Source organism: Chrysemys picta, chromosome 2 (assembly GCF_011386835.1).
Source record: "Chrysemys picta bellii isolate R12L10 chromosome 2, ASM1138683v2, whole genome shotgun sequence".
Classification (NCBI taxonomy): Eukaryota; Metazoa; Chordata; order Testudines; family Emydidae; genus Chrysemys; species Chrysemys picta.
In genome coordinates this window covers 130655358-130676494 of record NC_088792.1, presented here as the reverse complement: position 1 = coordinate 130676494, position 21137 = coordinate 130655358, and the positions used below count along the sequence as shown (strand labels likewise).

General features: G+C 40.6%; 1 protein-coding gene across 1 annotated transcript in view; it reads right to left on the bottom strand.

The window, feature by feature from the left end:
• The window catches only part of ADCY2 (adenylate cyclase 2), a 362288-nt gene that overhangs the window by 27748 nt on the left and 313403 nt on the right, over window positions 1-21137 (bottom strand). The window contains exons 5-7 of the mRNA XM_065584203.1: window positions 16908-17056; window positions 15194-15305; window positions 8303-8430 (exon numbers count right to left, since the gene is read on the bottom strand). Coding sequence (XP_065440275.1) covers window positions 8303-8430; window positions 15194-15305; window positions 16908-17056 — 389 coding nt within the window. The remainder of the gene's footprint in view (window positions 1-8302; window positions 8431-15193; window positions 15306-16907; window positions 17057-21137) is intronic.

The following is a 21137-nucleotide window of genomic DNA, read 5'->3' as shown; positions in this document are numbered from 1 at the left end:
CATACCTCGCATAGATGAGCTAGTGGACCGTCTGGGTAATGCCTGGTACTTGACTACCCTAGACTTGACAAAGAGATACTGGCAGATTCCCCTTGCAGAAGACGCAAAGGAAAAGACTGCGTTCTCTACACCAGAGAGTCTTTTTCAATATACTGTCCTCCCTTTTGGACTACATGGGGCCCCAGCTACCTTCCAGCGCTATATGGACAAGCTATTATGCCCGCATAACAGTTATGCTGCTGCCTACTTGGACGATGTGGTCATACATACCCCAGACTGGGAAACCCACCTGGAAAAGGTGGAGGCAGTCCTCGATGCCTTCAGGTGAGCTGGCCTTATAGCAAACCCTGCCAAGTGCGCTGTAGGGTTTACAGAGGCCAAATATCTTGGCTACATTGTGGGAAAAGGTCTGTTAAAACCCCAAGTGAACAAGTTAGAGGCCATCCAAAATTGGCCCTGACCAAGTCGCAAGAAACAAGTCCGGGCGTTCCTAGGTGTGGTGGGGTATTACCGATGATTTATCCCCCACTTTGCCACAAGGGCAAGCCCCCTGACAGACCTAGTGAAAGCCTGTGGACCTGATCTGGTGAGATGATCTGACGCAGCAGAGGAAGCATTCACAGACCTACGGACTACCCTCTGCAATAACCCCGTACTGATAGCCCCTGATTTCACCAAGGAGTTTATCCTGCAGACGGATGCATCGGAAGTAGGGTTGGGGGCCGTTCTATCACAGATGGTCGGGGAAAAGGAACACACCTCAATCGGAAACTCCTTCCAAGGGAACAAAAATATGCAGTGGTGGAGAGAGAATGCCTTGCTGTAAAATGAGCTATGGAAACATTGCGCTACTACCTGCTCGGCGGCAGATTTGTCCTCGTGACTGACCATGCCCCTCTTCAATGGATGCAGCAGAACAAGGAGAAGAACACAAGGGTGACCAGATGGTTCTTATCCTCCAACCTTTCCAGTTCCGTGTGCAACACAGAGCAGGGAGCCGTCATGGCAATGCCGATGGCTTGTCACGTGTGCACTGTCTGGCATCCCAAGCTGCCCAACCCCTTGGCATTGAGCAGTGGGGAGGGATATGTGACATACCCAGACCAGTGGGGTACAGGAGTCTGGTAGAAGGCAAGTATACTGGTCACTGCATGAGTAGTTTTCTGTTCCCTGAGTGACCAGAGCAGGGGCTGCACTAGAGTAATCAGGAACCTGCTAGAACCAGTTAAGGCAGGCAGGCTAATTAGGACACCTGGAGCCAATTAAGAAGAAGCTTCTAGAATCAATTAAGGCAGGCTAATCAGGGCACCTGGGTTTTAAAAAGGAGCTCACTTCAGTTTGTGGTGCGAGTGTGAGGAGCTGGGAGCAAGAAGCTGAGAGTGAGAGGGTGTGCTGCTGGAGGACTGAGGAGCACAAGCGTTATCAGACACCAGGAGGAAGGTCCTGTGGTGAGAATAAGGAAGGTGTTTGGAGGAGGCCATGGGGAAGTAGCCCAGGGAGTTGTAGCGGTCATGCAGCTGTTACAGGAGGCACTATAGACAGCTGCAGTCCACAGGGCCCTAGGTTGGAACCCAGAGTAGAGGGCGGGCCTGGGTTCCCCCCAAACCTCCCAATTGACCTGGACTGTGGGTTCTTTCAGAGGGGGAAGGTCTCTGGGCTGTTTCCCAACCCATATAGTGAATCTCTGAGGCAAGAAAATCCGCCAATAAGCGAAGGACCCACCAAGATAGAGGAGGAACTTTGTCACACTTCCTAGTACATTAAATGTATGATGTGTATTTGTATTTCGCTAACAAGATTAGTCTTAGTTGTCTAGAAGTTACCCTAAATCAATAAGGAGTTGAGAGCATTGAGGAACTTATCATAACTAAGCCTAGTACTATTTGTAATGGGAAACTGGTCTTCTCTACAGCAAAAATTATTGTGAGAAACCAGAAGTGTTTCAAAGATTTAGCCTAAAAATCATACAGATTTTGTGGTCAAGAGAACTGAATATTATCTTTTTGGGCTTAATGTGTGATATCCTTGTGCATGTGTAAGTGGCAAAGGTTGGCTATAAGTATCTCTTGGCCAACGTAATTTTGAACTGAATTGACATTCTTTGATAATTAAGTTATTTGTCTAAATTTCTAAATTCTACTGTAGAATTGTTTGGTTGAACTGATGTGAACAATTCCATAATTCCAGTGCCATATAAACTTGGTTGGAAGTAAATAAGGATCAATACTTAAGAATCCACAATTCCATGCTGATACCAAAATCACCTGCCCAGAGTAGTACAGAAGTTTCCCTTTGTAACAAGGCTGTAATAAGACCTTGAATTAGTAAACTGATTTATTATCTCTTGAAAGTTATAATTTCCTATTTTGAGTTTATTTTTTAATATTATGAACTCTATCACCTAACCATCTTTATTTTGCTTTCTGTAATTTCTTATCAGCTTTTAATGCTGGTTAATTAAACTATTTAACCAATATGTGGTTTATAATTTATCTTTCTCATACAAATAGCCGTTTGAAGTATTGTAGCTCTGTTGGTCCCAGGACATTAGATGATGGGCGAAATAGTATCTTTTATTAGACCAACTTCTGTTGGTGAAGAAGACTCTCTCACAAACAGAAGTTGGTCCAATAAAAGACATTACCACACCTAGTTTGTCTCTCTCATACATATAACAATTGTATCACAACATTTGGACAGTATTATTACCAAAAACATTTGTATGGAATCATTAGTGCATTAAGATCTTCCAAAAGAAAATACCAGAGTTCCTGTTGCACCTAGAAGTGGTAGTTACTAATACTGGATGGTATTCTTGTATATGACTAAAGAGAAACATGATGATATAATGTTCAATGAACAAAATATTTCATTGGAAACAATGAAGTCCATAAGTCTCAAGCTCAATAAAGATAAATACTTGATGTACCATAAATAACTGAAAGTGATGTAAAGGGAGAAGACACACTTTTGTATTTGGATTTTTAAAAAAAACATTAAGGAAATGCACCCTCCTGATTCCATTCCAGTACTGAAAATAATATTATATATGATTCATCAAGTAACAAGATATGAATCCAGCCTTTCAGAAAGGCTACATCCCTTCAATGAATGTCTGATATGCAAGAGCACTTCCTATTCTATCCATCTACATACCCACTCAGGTACCTCTCCTGGAGCATACCACAAGAACAGGTATCCAATAGATTGAAAGAATTACTGTCTCAAGAATCAATACTTAAGTAACTTAAGTTACATCTGTGATGCCAGTAAGCATGGATGCCTGTAACTATGAATTAGGGGGAGTATTATTGCAAGGTCTTGAAGGTTAGCTAAAACCAGGTACACACAATCTATAGAAATGGTATTATGCATGACAGGTGCAATGCATAGGCAGAGTGTACCTGGTAAGTTCCAGGTAGTTGCTAATACCATGTATAGATACTCTTTGAATGCAACTGATGCAGAAACATTGCAATTAGAAACTGAAGCTTACAAAAAAGCTGGGTAATCTTTAAAACCAAAGTCCAATTCACTGTTACAACAAATCACACAGACCACTACCAAAAATCTGGACATCCAGATGGTGTAATATTTTGAGACATATCGGAAGCTTCCCAAACAGTATTTGGACTTTATTACTAGTGGTGAGTTTTGTCAAGTTATTGAGCATAATTACTATACGAACACATTAATAGTTGTTTAAGTGCCAGAAACATCCTAGAAAGAGACTAACATGAACTGAAGTATTTGCAGGGCTGGCTCTAGGCACCAGCGTTCCAAGCATGTGCTTGGGGTAGCCCTTTTCAAGGGGTGACACTCCGGCCTTTTTATTTTATTTATTTTATTTTATTTTTTTTGCTGGGGGCGGCAAAAAACCTGGAGCCGGCCCTGAGTATTTGGTTGTAATAGTAGAGCACTTCCTCAAATATTTAAATTTGTACATTTATTTGATGTTTCTACCTTGAAATAGTGCAATTAGATCTCTGCTTAACGGATGGGCTGACGCATTCTACACCAGCTTCAGTTTCTGAATGAACAGTTTTAAGATAAGACTCTCAGTCATAACTGAGAAGTGCTCAGTGAAGCTAAGGAAAGATGGGGGATAGGACAAAGGTGACACCACGACATCTTTGCATTTCCCCGATCCTCTAAATTGTCTGTCCCAAGAGCTATTTTGGAAGCCAGAGATAAGAACACCCCAATCATACCCCACACTCCCTCAGGAATGCACCAGGAGAATCCTCAAATGCTGGTTAAACCATCACTTTATTATTATTTTTATTACAAATATTTGCACTGTAAAATGATAAACAAAAGAAATAGTATTTTTCAGTTCGCCTCATACAAGTACTGTAGTGAAATCTCTTTATCGTGAAAATGCAACTTACAAATATAGATTTTTTTTGTTACATAACTGCAGTCAAAAACAAAACAATGCAAAACTTTAGAGCCCACAAGTCCACTCAGTCCTACTTCTTCTTCAGCCAATCACTAAGAGAAACAAGTTTGTTTACATTTACGGGAGATAATACTGCCCACTTCTTATTTACAATGTCACCAGAAAGTGAGAACAGGCGTTCACATGGGACTTTTGTAGCCAGCATTGCAGGGTATTTATGTGCCAGATATGCTAAACATTCATATGTACGTCCATGCTTCGGCCACCATTCCAGAGGACATGTTTCCAAGCTGATGATGCTCATTAAAAAAATAATGTGTTAATTAAATTTGTGACTGAACCACTTGGGGGAGAATTGTATGTCTCCAGCTCTGTTTTACCCGCATTCTCCCATATATTTCATGTTATAGTAGTCTCAGATGATGATTCAGCACATGTTGTTCATTTTAAGAACACTTTTACTGCAAATTTGACAAAATTCAAAGAAGGTACCAATATGAGATTTCTAAAGATAGCTACAGCACTTGACCCAAGGTTTAAAAATCTGAAGTGCCTTCCAAAATCTGAGAGGGATAAGGTGTGGAGCATGCTTTCAGAGGTCTTAAAAGAGCAATATTTTGATGCAGAAAAAACAGAACCCGAACCACCAGAAAAGAAAATCAACCTTCTGCTGGTGGCATATGACTCAGATTATGAAAATGAACATGCATCGGTCTGCACTGCTTTGAATTGTTATTGAGCAGAACCTGTCATCAACGTGGATGCATGACTTCTGGAATGGTGGATGAAGCATGAAGGGACATAGGAATATTTAGCATATCTGGCGATGCTTACTGCAACAGTGCCATGTGAACACCTGTACTCACTTTCACGTAACACTGTGAAGAAGAAGCAGGCAGCATTATCTCCTGCAAATGTAAACAAACTTGTCTGTCTGAGCAATTCGCTGAACAAGAAATAGGACTGAGTGGACTTGTAGGCGCTAAGGTTTTTCATTGTTTTAATTTTGAATGCAGTTATTTGTTGTACATAATTCTAAATTTGTAAACTTAACTTTTATGATAAAGAGATTACACTATAGTACTTGTATTAGGTGAACTGAAAAATACTATTTCTTTTGTTTTTTACAGTACAAATATTTGTAATGAAAATAAATATAAAGTGAGCACTGTACACTTGGTATTCTGTGTTTTAATTGAAATCAATTTTTTGAAAATGTGGAAACATCCAAAAATATTTAAATAAATGGTATTCTATTATTGTTTAACAGTGCGATTAATCATGCAATTAATCAAAATTAATCTTTTAATCACACGATTAATCAAAATTATTTTTAATCACTTCACAGCCCTATTATATTTAGCTGCAAATAGTATGTTTTCCTGGTTACTAGCTAACGAGACTCAACCTTTCTTTAGGAAAATAATTAAAAAGTACAAATGAAAAACACAATTAAAACTTATGATTTAAATCAAGGTTTCCTGCTTTCTAATTTAAATCACTTTAATTTATATCAATCCACCCTGATCTTTATTTTTCTTGTATAAAATTCTCAGGTCTAAGTGCAATCTCTCTGAAATTTCACTCACTTTACATTTAGATTCCCCTATTCCCAGTTCTAATTATTCTTTCAAAGAATAAACGGTGCAACCACGTATTAAAAGAAGAAAGAAAGATATTATTCAGGATATCTACAAGTCCAAGGCTTGAATTTTCAATGGAGCTTACAGGAATTAGGTGCACAAGACTCTTTTGAAAATCCTAGCCTAAATACTTACAGAGTAAATAATAATAAAAAGAGTAAAAATGAACCAGGTTTTTAAAAGTAAATGTTAACTTTACAAAATCTCACCATACCTACCAAATAACTACATCTAAGAAAACTAAAGCAACAATCATATCAACAGCTAGCACTTATTTTCCTAACTCAATTGTATTAAAAGAGATATTCTTAACACAGACTCTTTTGTGTGTAACATGCATTCAACTAAAGGAGTGGTCTGTTAAAGACACACAGCTTTCATTTCTTATCTATCCGTTACAGGAGAAGTAGCCTTTTCCAAACTCAACTCTGGCTACTGAGACCTTAACCTATGAGCCGGTAGGCCCATCTCCTCATTAGATGCTGTCATAACACCAGACTCTCCAAGCCCAGGAAAGTCATATCCATCCAAGACAGAATGGCTCTACCAGCTCAGAATCAAAAAACAAAAGCTGTTGTACTAGTCCAAAGAAAGGCTTTGGAATTCACAGAGTTATAGAGTTTAAGGCCAGAAGGGACTACTAGATCATCTAGTCACAGGCCACCAACACCATGCAGCCACCCTCACACCAACCCCAACAACCAGAATTAAATACTTCCCTATCTCTCCTGGAAATACCTTGCCTATTACATTCTAGGATCACATTTGCATTTTTCACATTAGCAATCACACTGGTGGGTCATCGTCTGCCTGTTATCTACCAACACACCTCTCTCCTCGTCTGTCACTTTCCAATGATGAACCCCCTGCTTATACAAGAAATTCTTATTGGTCCCTAAGTGCATGACCTTGCACTTTTTACCATTACATTTTATCTCATTTCTATTACTCCATTCCTCAAGATCATCCAATTCTTCCTGCATAATATTCCGATCTCCCACTGCCCTGATGCCTTTCAACTTCGTGTCATCATCAGATTTCATGAGCATACTCCTACTTTTTGTGCCAAGGTCATTAATAAAAATGTTAATGAAGAGCAATCCTTGAAGAACTTGACTAGTAACCTCTCTCCAGCCTGTGACAATTCTCCTATTCGCACAACCCGTTGTTATCTCCCTTTTAGCCGCTTCCTTAGCAAACTTATAATTCTTTCACTAATCTCCATCTTCTCTAATTTAACTATCAATATCAAATGTTTTACTGCAGTCCAAATATATTAGATCTACTACACTTCCCTTATGTAAAAAATCAGATATTTTCTCAAAGAAAAAAAATAGTAGGTTAGTCTGGTATGACCTACCTTTGGTGAATTTATGTTGTGATACATACTCTTTACAGTTTACATCTATTAATTTAACTATTAATTCCTTCAGAATGTGGTCTAAAGCTTTTTCCTCTTTCTTACATATAGGTATGATTTACCTATTCTCCAGTCATACACAAATTGACAGATTTACTAAAAATCCTTGCTACCGGACTAGCAATCTCATGTAGACCAGATTCACTAATACCACCTGAGCATTCTGTTTAAGTAAAGCTGATATAAACCTAGTATAACTGCCAGTTTAGGTGTTTTTACAGATGTTTTGAATTGCTGGAGCAGTGCGGAAGCAGTTGGAGTGCATCTGTGAATCTGGCCCTTAGTCTAAAACTCTAACCATGGGAATCCTTTGTTTGTTTTAACCAGCCCAGAAAAGCTTCATTGTGAATAACTGATAACAGAAATATTTAACAGCAATTGCTGATAACAGGAATTTAATTATTATCGGTAATAATAATTTAAAAAGCGTGCCTACTATGAAGCTGGACTAAAAGAACTTTGTGTATTGTCTCACTGGATTTGTCATAGTCCATCTGTCCTTATTTGTAATCCCCTTCATTCTCATCACCATCTTTGTTGGCTAAATAACTAAATCACTCCTCCAAAAAGGTGACCCAAAGAAGACACAGTATCCAAATGTGGTCTAACTAATACTTTATACAATGATGGGACCATATCCTTAGCTTGACACAACTTATTTCAATAACCTTCGGCTGCTGCAGACAGAGTCAAGATTGTCATTTTGGATCTGGACTTGAAACATGAACACAGAGCTACTGAAATATATAAACCAAAAGCAGAACTGCAGATGGAAACGAATGACATTTTTACTGTTGACAGAAAAATATTGTCCAGTTACAAAGTCACTGCACTTACTTTATGGCTTCACACATGTCCAATCCCATTTTCACACAGTTCTTGGCATGATTTTGAAGAGATATAGGTAGTCCAGATACACAGTAGTAGCAATCACCTAAGATTTTAATTCTCATACATTCATTTTCCTGAAGAAAAAAGCAAAATCAATGAGAAGATAGTCACGTGACAAATTACATAAACAAAATGACTAGTGACTGGATGTATATTATATCATGATGCATGTTACATCTAATGATATATCGGTAACTACAATGGAGACATCTTGTTAAGGAAGAACAGGATCTCTCTAAGTAGGTTAAAAAGGGCTGTTAGAGAGTAATGTGCAACCTAGTCTCTCTCACCCACTTTCCTTCGCACGTGAAACAGAAAAGGGCATAGCCTATAACATGTGAATATATTATTACTTGGCTACTGAGATTTATAAATTTAAATTAAAAAAATAAATGTCCACAATCAAATTAGAGCAACCTTTCAGGGACATGCCTGTAATTAGAAGCCTTCTATACTTGAGACCCTGTGGAAATGTTTCTAAATGCTTCTTTGGTTTAACAATCAAAATTATATTCCTACACCTCTGAACTCCTTTAAAGCAATATAAAGAGTCTTTCTATCAATACTTAACAGCATTAAGATTCATCCAGTCAGAAAATAGTCTGCCATATTAGTAAGGCACTTTTACATACTTCATGAGAGTCCAGTCAGGTCTGAATATTTATAAAAGTAAAATAAAATAAATAATATGAATAAAACGAGGGTAAAATCCTCTTCATTCCTATTCAATTTTTTTTTTAGCAGAAATCATGATAGTATGGTAACTCAATGATACTTTGACTGAATGAGTCATTTTTGCTCTTTTATCATCAAGTCTCTCAAATAATTTGTTGGAAGAGCTGAAGCTACCATTGATAAAATGTCAGGCCATAGACCAAGACAGGAGAAACCCTTAGAAGGATAGATGTGAATAAGAGAAAAGTTATTTACTTTTTCTCATAATATAAGAACTAGGGATCACCAAATGAAATTAATGGGCAGCAGGTTTAAAACAAATATAAGGAAGTTCTTCACACAGCGCACAGTCAACCTATGGAACTCCTTGGCTGAGGAGGTTATGAAGGCTAGGATTATAACAGGGTTTAAAAGAGAACTAGATACATTCATGGAAGTTAAGTCCATTAATGGCTATTAGCCAGGATGAGTAAGGAATGGTGTCCCTAGTCTCTGTTTGTCAGAGGGTGGAGATGGATGGCAGGAGAGAGATCACTTGATCATTGCCTGTTAGGTTCACTCCCTCTGGGGCACCTGGCATTGGCCACTGTCGCAGACAGGATGCCGGGCTGGATGGACCCTTGGTCTGACCCAGTATAGCTATTCTTATGTTCTTATGATTTTGCTCTCTTCGGAAGCATCTGAATTCCTTCCCCGAGCAAAGAGGATAAAAACAGTGAGCAGATCTGTGGAACCTCATGACATGATTTAGCATCTCATTCTTACATAGGAGGCACTATTAGATCCTGATAGCTCTTCACTTCATATTATTGCTGCTTGTGCACCCTCTCCCCGATCACTGGAACCTCTCACCCACAGCTCCAGGCCCTCCCATCTACAAGCTGGCCTAAAACTGAGGTTTTTGTAACTAAGTGTTTGGTATCTGAGTTAGGACATGTGTATGTGTATTGCCGTAGTGCCTAGTGGCCAAAGCCTGGATTCGGGCCCTGCTATGCTAGGTGCTGTGCAAACACACAAAAGAATGATCCTCTACTCTACACCACTGGAAGCTAGTCTTTGTGTAAGGGGGATTCATTCAGTGTGGGTATTTGGAAGTAAGGTTGGCTTGCAATGTTTTGTACTATTAGTTAATTTACAATAGTTATTTGATCATATTTTTCAGTTTTCTACTTTCAGTTTTTTACTCCTTGTTAATTTAAATAAAGCTGTTCTGGGAGGACTGTCAACATTCTATTTTTATTGTCCACTTGCGTGTGCTTTAGTGGGTCCTTAGATTGTAAGAATGGCTTATTCACCTTGTAGTAACCCAAGTCTTTTAAAATGTTTTCACTATGAGTAATGCACTTCAAGTTGCACATGTGCTCCATAAACTGAGCACCAGATAATTTTTCTTTAGCAGCAGCTATGCAGTCTGTGTAAGCGCCCTCCTCTCTTCTCATGCTCTGCACCAGGGGAATAAAGAGGAGTGCCAGACTGCCACAATCTTAGCTCCTTCTCTAACACTAGCTCCCAGTATGGTTGCCAAACCGAACACTCTTGCCCTGACCCCTGTCTCACTCCTTCCCCCAAGGCCGCTCTCTTCTCTGAGGCTCCGTCCCCACTCACTCCATCCCCCTCCCTCTGTCGCTCACTCTCCCCCACCATCACGCACTCACTCACTCATTTTCACCAGGCTGGGGCAGGGGGTTGGAGTGCGGGAGAGGGTGACGGCTTTGGCTGGGGATATGGGCTCTGGGGTGGGGCCAGAAATGAGGGGTTCAGGGTGCAGGAGGGGGCTCAGAGATGGGGCAGGGGGTTGTGGTACAGGGTGCAGGCTCCGGGAGGGAGTTTTGGTGCAGGAGGGGACTCAGGGATGGGACGGGGTTGGGGGGTTGGAGGAGGTTCAGGATGAGGGTGGTGCTTACTCGGGTGGCTCCCTGGAAGCAGCAACATGTCCATGACATGTATTTTCATGTTCGTGACATGTATTTGTATTTGACATTACAATACATGTCACCATATCCCCATTGATTTTCATTTAATGAAAATGGATGGGGATACAGTGTACTACGCAGGATCCAAGACAGTGAGAGAAAACAGGGTTTCATTTATATTATCCAAAGAGACATCAAAATGTATGCTTGGATATAATTCAATCAGAGACAGAATCATTAAAATTTGCCTTCAAACAAAGTGAGTTAATGTGCTGACTGTACATGTTTAGCCCCTATGATAGCACTTACTGCTGATGTGATCAATGACTTCTCATTGAATGAAGTGACACTCATTAAAATGCCAAGCAAAGACATCACCCTCTTAACTGGAGATCTGAACAGAAAAGTAAGAGTGGAAAGCTCTCATAAAGAAGTAATGGGAAACCATGGTCTTGGTTTATAAAATGGGAGAAAAAGGCATTTACTTGAATTTTGCTGCTTTTATCATCTGGTCATTACAAACAACATCTTCACCCAACGTTCTATATGTTTCTATACTTGGAGGTCACCCAATTGCATGATAAAGAACCAAATAACAATACATTAAATGATATAATAAAATAATGATAAAGGGATGCTGGGGATTGAGCAGCCAATGGACAAATACTTTCCCGAGTGCAGACTGCAGGTCAGACCATCAACCATTAGCTTCAAAAATAAAGTTAAAACTTAAAAAGGTAAGATGTTCAGCATGACCACTGCATCTGGACTTGTCCAGAATGAACAAAAATTCCATGACTTCTGTCGAGAATGGGTTTGAGGCACTGCGAAAGGTGAAAGAAGAGAAAAATCCAAATGAACTTTGGTATAAAATGAAAACTATCACGCTCAATGCTGCCAAAGTAGATTAATTTAATTATCTGGAACCATCCATATCCATCCAACGAGGCTGCTCCAAGAAATCTGAAAAAAAAAAAATAGGGATGGCTTGCTCAGCCATAGACTCTCTGTCGAAAGGGTGGAAAACATGTAGCATCTTGAAATGTATAAAGGTTTGACTTGTGGAAAGCTTCATTTTTTCCACAGCAACATACATATGTAAAATCCTTGGAAACTAATGTTGCTGACAAGAGGAAAATTTAAGTTTCTAAAATGTGGTGCTGTCAAAGACTTCTGTATTATCTCCTGGATGGAAAAGATGAATGCTTAAGTTAGAAATATTATTGGAGAGAAGCGGACTTACTCTTGGAAATCTACAGGTGCAAACTTATGTAGTTTGGGCACATCAGGGGTAGAGATGGAAATAATCTCAAGAAAGTTATCATAGAAGGAATAGTAGCAGGTCATCATAGTAGGAGATCACCAACAAGGAGATGGTAAATGGAGTGTGGCAGATCACTGGGAGGTCAGCTGCTGAGTGTGTGAAATTAGCAATGAATCAAGAATGCTTCAAAAATTTCTGTTATGTCTCCAGTATTCAGACATGAATAAACGGACTTTACATTATATTTACAGCAACAGGATAATGGAGAACAGGGTCATCATTATGAACTTTAGGCGGCAGATGCACTTGTTCAGTTCTCTCAAGTCCAGAATTGGTCTTTATCCCCATGTCTTCACATGGATGAGAAATTACCTCAAATAGAACTGTATCAGAGGGGTAGCCGTGTTAGTCTGAATCTGTAAAAAGCAACAGAGGGTCCTGTGGCACCTTTAAGACTAACAGAAGTATTGGGAGCATAAGCTTTCGTGGGTAAGAACCTCACTTCTTCAGATGCAAGTAATGGAAATTTCCAGAGGCAGGTATAAATCAGTATGGAGATAACGAGGTTAGTTCAATCAGGGAGGGTGAGATGCTCTGCTAGCAGTTGAGGTGTGAACACCAAGGGAGGAGAAACTACTTCTGTAGTTGGATAGCCATTCACAGTCTTTGTTTAATCCTGATCTGATGGTGTCAAATTTGCAAATGAACTGGAGCTCAGCAGTTTTTCTTTGGAATCTGGTCCTGAAGTTTTTTTGCTGTAAGATGGCTACCTTTACATCTGCTATTGTGTGGCCAGGGAGGTTGAAGTGTTCTCCTACAGGTTTTTGTATATTGCCATTCCTGATATCTGACTTGTGTTCATTTATCTTCTTGCGTAGTGACTGTCCAGTTTGGCCAATGTACATAGCAGAGGGGCATTGCTGGCACATGATGGCATATATAACATTGGTGGACGTGCAGGTGAATGAGCCAGCGATGTTGTAGCTGATCTGGTTAGATCCTGTGATGGTGTTGCTGGTGTAGATATGTGGGCAGAGTTGACATCGAGGTTTGTTGCATGGGTTGGTTCCTGAGTTAGAATTGTTATGCTGTGGTGCGTGGTTGCTGGTGAGAATATGCCAGGTTGGCAGGTTGTCTGTGGGCGAGGACTGGCCTGCCTCCCAAGGTCTGTGAAAGTGAGGGATCATTGTCCAGGATGGGTTGTAGATCACTGATGATGCGTTGGAGAGGTTTAAGCTGAAGACTGTAGGTGATGGCCAGTGGAGTTCTGTTGGTGTCTTTTTTCGGCCTGTCTTGTAGCAGGAGGCTTCTGGGTACACGTCTGGCTCTGTTGATTTGTTTCTTTATTTCCTTGTGTGGGTATCGTAGTTTTGAGAATGCTTGGTGAAGATCTTGTAGATGTTGGTCTCTGTCTGAGGGGTTGGAGCAGATGCGGTTGTACCTCAGCGCTTGGCTGTAGACGATGGATCGTGTGGTGTGTCTGGGGCGGAAGCTGGAGGCATGAAGGTAGGCGTAGCGGTCGGTGGGTTTTCGGTATAGGGTGGTGTTAACGTGGCCATCGCTTATTTGTACTGTGGTGTCTAGGAAGTGGACTTCCCATGTAGATTGGTCCAGGCTGAGGTTGATGGTGGGGTGGAAGCTGTTGAAATCATGGTGGAATTCTTCCAGGGTCTCCTTCCCATGGGTCCAGATGATGAAGATGTCATCAATGTAGCATAGGTAGAGAAGGGGCATGAGTGGACGAGAGCTGAGGAAGCGTTCCAGGTCAGCCATAAAAATGTTGGCATATTGTGGGGCCATGCGGGTGCCCATAGCGGTGCCACTGAACTCCTTTCTGTAGAAGACACTAGTTCTATTGCCCTCCACTCAAGGATCAAGTCTGCCTCCTGCAGAAGAATGCTCTCATGAGAGGGGTCCCCAAAAGAGAAGGGAGAAGGAGGTGGGGGGCTGTAGAGGGAAGAGAACTGGATGGTGTCCCTGAGAATATGACCTCTTGTACCCATCTGTTGGGCATGATTTCTGTCTAGGCAGATAGGTAGTTGGAAAGTAAGCCTTTAAAGGTAGGGAAAAAAACAGAGGATTTGTGCAGCTTCAGAGGGAGAGTTGGTGTGCAGCTCTCAAAGTTCCAATTAAAACAACTTCCACCTCTTTTTAGAGGGCTTGGATGGGGAAATTCCCTCTTGTCCTTATGGGATCACTCATATCTCCCTTCTCCATTTCTGCCCTATCTTTGCTCTTCAATCTCTCATAGTCAGAGGTGGGAGTGGAGAGCACAGAGATCTTAGAGCAGCACAGGACAGTAGAAGCATTCCTACCTTCTTCAGGCTGACTTAGAGGTGGGTCTCCTCAGTCATAGGTTACACCCACCTTCATGCCCTACTCTATGAGGAAGTTTTGGAGCTGAAACTCCTTATGCGGCTTAGTTTTACTTGGGAACAACCTGCAGATACTACAGCGGAAAGGAACCGTACCCCTGCTAAACTAATTCCTAACTAACTATACTAAAAACTAACTAAGAAACTATAAAGATTATAAACACTTATAAACTCTTTATGAATAGAAGTCAGCACATAGACTGAAGCTGCATCCTAGTCCATGAGGGGTAATGAGGAACTAAGATGGTGGTGGTCCAGCAGCCTAATTTATTCCCTCATTACAAAGCATAAGGAAAGCGGGGACGCCTGTGCAAACCACATGGACACAGCTAAAGAAAAACTGTCCAGTGCATGGAGCACATGCACAAACTGACGTCCACTACACAATCACTCAAAGAAGAAACATTGTTCTCATTAGTGCAAGAGGATTTATCCTCCTGGAGAATCTCCACATGGTTTCAGTAAACTCTCCTGCTTAAAGCCTGAGCATTGCTGCCCAGAAGACTGTGCCCTTGCCAAGAGGAAAGTGTAGAGTTCCCATGAGGAAAGCATTGCACAGTAATAATAAACAGCTGTAGCAGAAATGAGAAAAGCCCTAGCAGATAATTACCTTTGCAATTTGATCAAACTTGCCAAAGAGCTCGTTAAGCATGTGCACCAGTTCTCCAGGTGAGCAGTCACTAGCCAGCCGAGTGAATCCTACAATATCAGCATACAAAATACTACAAAGGAAAGGAAAACACTCTTGATTATCAGTTTCCTTAGCTTTAGAATAAAGAAGTATTTACCCCTAAGCAAAATCCAAAAATAAGTGCTCGGCACATTGCAGAATCAGGCCCATATGCATAAATCAAGGTGTTGCTCACAGCTATTTATTCACAGCTCCTTAAAAATCTTTTTTCAACTTTGTGTGACAAGGCAGTGACATGCCATTGCACTGAGACATAATCACACATTCTTCACAGAATTATTCCTTAGTTCATACTATGCTTCTTTCATGGGCACACTTTGTTGTGTCTAATTAGAGGATCCAGATCTTTCCAGCAGCAGGTTTGGAAATAATTATTAAAACTTTAATTTCAAATATATTTCAGGTTTCTCATTATATAATCTGTAAAACTACTATAATGAACAAAAAAGGGTCATTTTCTCTGAAGTTAGCTGGGTAGATTTATGTTAACTCAGAGATTTGAATTTTGACAAGGTTAACTCAGCTCTTCCTCCTTTTGAGTTATGACATCTGACAAAGTGGGTATTCACCCACGAAAGCTCATGCTCCAATACGTCTGTTAGTCTATAAGGTGCCACAGGACCCTTTGCTGCTTTTACAGATCCAGACTAACACGGCTACCCCTCTGATACTTGACTTTTGTATTAGCTCTTAAAAACTGAGGACCTACAGGATGGTTAAAGAGAAAGGATATTTCAGAGTAATGTTGATAGATACCTATTACTTTATATAAATCCAATTGATTTCATGCTTATTGAATGCTATAGGTTTTAGATATGTATCAAGTGTTTATGACCTATTTCTTATAAGCAATCCAGGATAAAAAACACAGACATTATCTAATCTTATCTAACACTTTCCGCAAATTGCTAAGAAGATGAGAATATCATATAAATTAACATTGTTACAAATAGAAGTCTAAAGTCAGGCTCCAAAATTCACATTCAGGTATCTAAATAAGTGACCTGATTTCTTTTATTCACCCAGTTCTTTGTGTTATTATTTTCTATCTCCAGAAATAGGAGCCATAGTACAATCCCTTTAATTTGACACAAGAGTTATGAGACAACTTCCCCGCCCATAAATTCTAGAAATGCTGAGTTTGATAAATCATCAGATTTTGCAGCAGAATCTATAAATATGTCCTCAAGCACTCAGTCTATGTTAAAGCCATTTCTATTTATGCTCTGCTAAAAGCCTTACTTGAATTCTGTTCTAACTGACATAACTGGAAATTCAGAGTAACTTCACACAGACTTTGGCCTTTCAACTTGAAAGACTACAGATTAGGAAATTTTACGAAGACATCAGGATTAATGAGGAAAGCCCATTCTAATGTAAATCAGAGGATGACTTCTATAAAGTTATCTGAGTTGGTTCCAAAAATAGCTATGCTTGGCTGCAACAAGGAATCTGTTGTTAAGCGTTTGATCAAATTTGATCAAATACAAATTTGATCAAATACAATATTTTTGTACCAAAACTTAAGTGGTTAAAAAGCATGGTAAAACCACCTTCCATCCACACTCTACCCCTCCCCCCGCCAAAAAATGCTTTGCTGACTTGGTTTATAGATGGTAGTAAAATACAATACCTCACATTGGTGTGCCTCTTGACATATAAATTGTGAAAGTTGTTTGTATTTTCCAGCTGGCCTGCTCTGGGGCCTTGTAACCTCTGAATAATCTCAGCTTTCATTTCCATGGCAATGTGAGCAGGCAGTAAAGAAAGTAGAAGACGTTCCTGGAGTTAAAAAAATTGTTTTTAAAAGGTCCAGTATTTTTATATACAAAATTGGAACAGTGTGAAAAGCAAAACTCGGTTACACGTTCACTACTGCAAATAAGCTTTGAATAACTATGTGAAGTGTGTATGCTTGTTTAGGATGGGCTACAAAGGTTATTAGCCACTTGAAATACCTGATGGAGGAACATACTCATATATCCAAATAATATCAAAATTATTAAAGACTTAGGGTCAATCAGAATAATTATTAACCAAATGTGAAAAGCATTACACTTCCAGTGATTTATTTAATATCTAGATGGATTATAGGATATCCAGAGACAATGGCCATAGGATATACAGACTGAACAAAGAAAAGAAAAAGGAAACAGCTTTGGAATGACAATTTAGCAATGAGGGCTTTAGTCAAATGCAATGCTGTTGCCGAACACTTCCCATTATAAGATCCTGTTTTCAATTGCTTATAATTTTGCCCAAACTTTAACCATTTGGGCTGAAATTTTGCATGACATTTGTCTGCCTTAGGTTGAATTTTTTGTTGGGGGAGGGGGGAGGGTTACGGGGAAGTGATTTCAGCCAAAATGGAAAAATACATTGTTTTCTCCCTGTTTAAAAAAAAAATGTTGTGACCTCTATATTTTGGAGCAGGGGCATGAAATTTGGCAAGTACAGTAACTCCTTATTTAACGTTGTAGTTATGTTCCTGAAAAATGTGACTTTAAGTGAAACAATGTTAAGCAAATCCAATTTCCCCATAAGAATTAATGTAAATGAGGGGGTTAGGTTCCAGGGAAATGTTTTTCACCAGACAAAAGACTATGTTATATATATATATATATATATATATATATATATATATATATATATATATATATATATATATACACACACACACACACACACACACACACACACACACACACACAGTATAAGTTTTAAACAAACAATTTAATACTGGTACATAGTGATGATGATTGTGCAGCTTAATTGAGGTGGAGGAGTCAGAGGGTGGGATATTTCCAGGGAATGTCTTACAGTTAAATGATGAACTAGCAATTGGCTGAGCCCTCAAGGGTTAACTCTCACAGTCTACTGTACAAGGCAGCAGGAAAGGAGGGAGGGCAGACAGAGACAGAGACACATACACAGTGTGTGTGTGAGAGAGAGAGGTGTGCATTTCCCCTTTAAGTATGAAGAGTGGGGTCAGAAGTACACTGCCTTGATCATTAGATCAGCAAGCTGAGACTGGATCACAGCTGCAGCTGCTGCTGCCTGGAAGCTCCCTCTGTCGTGTGTGTCCCCTGCTCTATGGAAGATGGGGTAAGTGGGGTACAGGAGCAGAGGGGAGGGGGACACCCTGACATTAGCCTCCTCCTCTCCCCCCCCGCCCACAGCAAGCAGGAGTCTCAGGGAGCAGCTCCAAGACAGAGGGAAGGAGCAGCACATGACAGTGGGGGGGGAGAGACAGCTGCAATTGCTAGCCTGCTGGGCAGCTGCTGCACATGGAACTTAGGGGAGCAGGGAGCTGAAAGGGGGGCTGTCGGTCCACCCTGGTTCCAACCACCCACCAGCTAGCTTCACCGGGCTGCTCTTCCTGCAAGCAGTGGACAAAGCAGGCGGCTGCCAAACAATGTTAGAAGGGAGCATTGCACAACTTTAAATGAGCATGTTCCCTAACTGATCGGCAACGTAACAATGAAACAACGTTAACTGGGATGACTTTAAGTGAGGAGTTACTGTAGGTGGCCTACATTATCAGAGATGTGACTTTTGCTGTCCTCATGAAAATCCACCTCAAATTAGGCCAAATTATAAGCCTTTGAAAAATTGCAATTCACACATACTCAGTAGAGACTAGCTAGGACTTTGCAGCTAAATTTTCTGACGATTCCCTCCAAACTGAGCATGCTGGAGCCTGGGACTGAGCAGGATTTTCAATGCAATTTACTCTTGAGGGAATTCTGTGCAAAAACTTAAACATTCTGCAACAAAAAATTAAAAATTCTGCACAAAATATTTTCAAATTCTGCATATTTTATTTGTCAAAATAACACAATATAATCACAGCAGTTTCAATTATTTTTGGTCATTTATTTCAAAACACCTGTCAGCAAGTATGTCTGTAAAAATACAGACAACAAAACAAGATTCAGGAAATGTTTTTTGATAAATAGATTCCTTACCTAGGCATATTAATACAGAACTCTGAGTAATAATTCCTTTAAATTACAATACAGAATCCTATTTCCCACGCCCCTCAGAAGCAGTGCAAAGGCTTGGGGGGACTTAGGGATAATGAAGGAGCTGAGGGAGAGGAAAGTAATTGCTGGGAAGGAGCCTTGGTGTGAACTTGGTGGGTTGTTAGATATGGTTGGGAAAATTATGGAACAGGTTTTTTTGGGGGGAAGGGGGGGTCATGAAGGGATTGTTAGGAAGCTTCCCATGTGCAGACCCTGGCTGACCCCTAGCCTCTCCCATTCAGTCAGGCACATCTTCCCCTTTTCCTATGTGTCCCTGCACTCCCTGTCCACAGGTGTCCCTCCACCCCCACTCAGAAACCCACTCCCACCATCCCCATGTGTCCTTGCACCCCCCCATCCCCATGTGTCTCTGTGCCCCCACTCAGTTACCCCCTGTCCCAATGTAGCCCTGCACCTCTCTCTCCTCTGAGGCTCTGTGCCTCCACTCCCATTCAGCCCCTGCCCCAGTCTGTCCTCCCCCACTAGCCCTTATGAGCCCCTGTATGACCCCCACAGCAGCCCCACGCTGTCTTTCTCCCCATAGCTCCTGTCTCCTGACCTAGCCTGACAGGTGCTGTGAAGAAAGCAGGCTCTTTCTTTTCCCTAGCTGGCTGGGAGCTGCTGCTCTGTTGTATCGCCACATCGCCCTCGGTGGGCAAAAGGCAGAACTGCAACAACTTTCCAGCAGAAGGTTTTTTCTGTGCAAAAAAATTAAAAATATGCATGTCTCATTAATTATGCATGCACACAGTGGCACACAATTCCCTCAGGAGTAGCAATTGCAGTGCTGGGATCCTACAGGCTAGGGCAGGGTCAGGTCTGGGCACTGGAACTAAAAACAAGGATAGTATCTCTCCTGTGCTCTCGATGCTCCCCCTCACAGTACCCAGACATTGTAGAGGAGAGAAACTGGTATGGGGAGCTGTTGTGGGGGGGAGGGGGATGCTGAGACTGGCTGGGCAAGGAGTCTTGGATTGGGAGCAAGGGAGGGAAATGTGGGAAAACTGAGATCAAACAAAGAATTGGGGTGGGGGGGCAGACTGAGACTGGCTGGGCAAGAGGTGGGGTAGAAGGTGGGAGGGGGAAGGGAGACAGCCCTGACCAGGATTCAGGGTGCTAAATATCAACACTAGGAAATATGGATACCTCCGGCACATCTGCAACTCTTTACATTAATCATGATTTTTTCTTTAAAAATGTACTTCTCTGTGATCATCTTTGTGTGACAATATAATGGTTCACAGTAGCAGACATGCATTGATGAAACAGAAAAACCTTCACATAGTTTGCCTTTCTACTCAGAGTAGACAACTGTGAAGGGAAGTGCTCATGAAATTGAATCACCATGAGACTAATCCTGCACCTACTGACATCAACAGAAAACTCCCACTGATTTCAATGGGTGCAGACTCAGGTTCTATATTAATTTGCACCAAAACTGATCACTTTGTTTTTGGAATAAATCAGTTTTTCTTTTGAGGTATGTAATTTTTATCATATTCTTTTGTTGCTGTTAGTTTTGATGTACTTACTGCTACATAGCAGATGCATAGCAGGCAGTGTCATGAAGAAAATGTCATAAGCAAAGGCATATCTGTCACTTGTTTTACTTAATACTTGCATGTTTTATTCAGAGATATGCTCATCCCTGTAGGCCCCAAATTTGACACTTTCTAACAAGAAGGTGGTCTAGAACATGCAGTGAGAATATAAATGTAAAAGGTTTTCATTAAAATGTGAATGCGGTTGTATATCTCTGGATGAAAGATAAAGTGGTGTTAAAGGCAGAAATTTGCAAGTACATCCCCAAATCATCAACAGTTTCAGTTTTAATACTG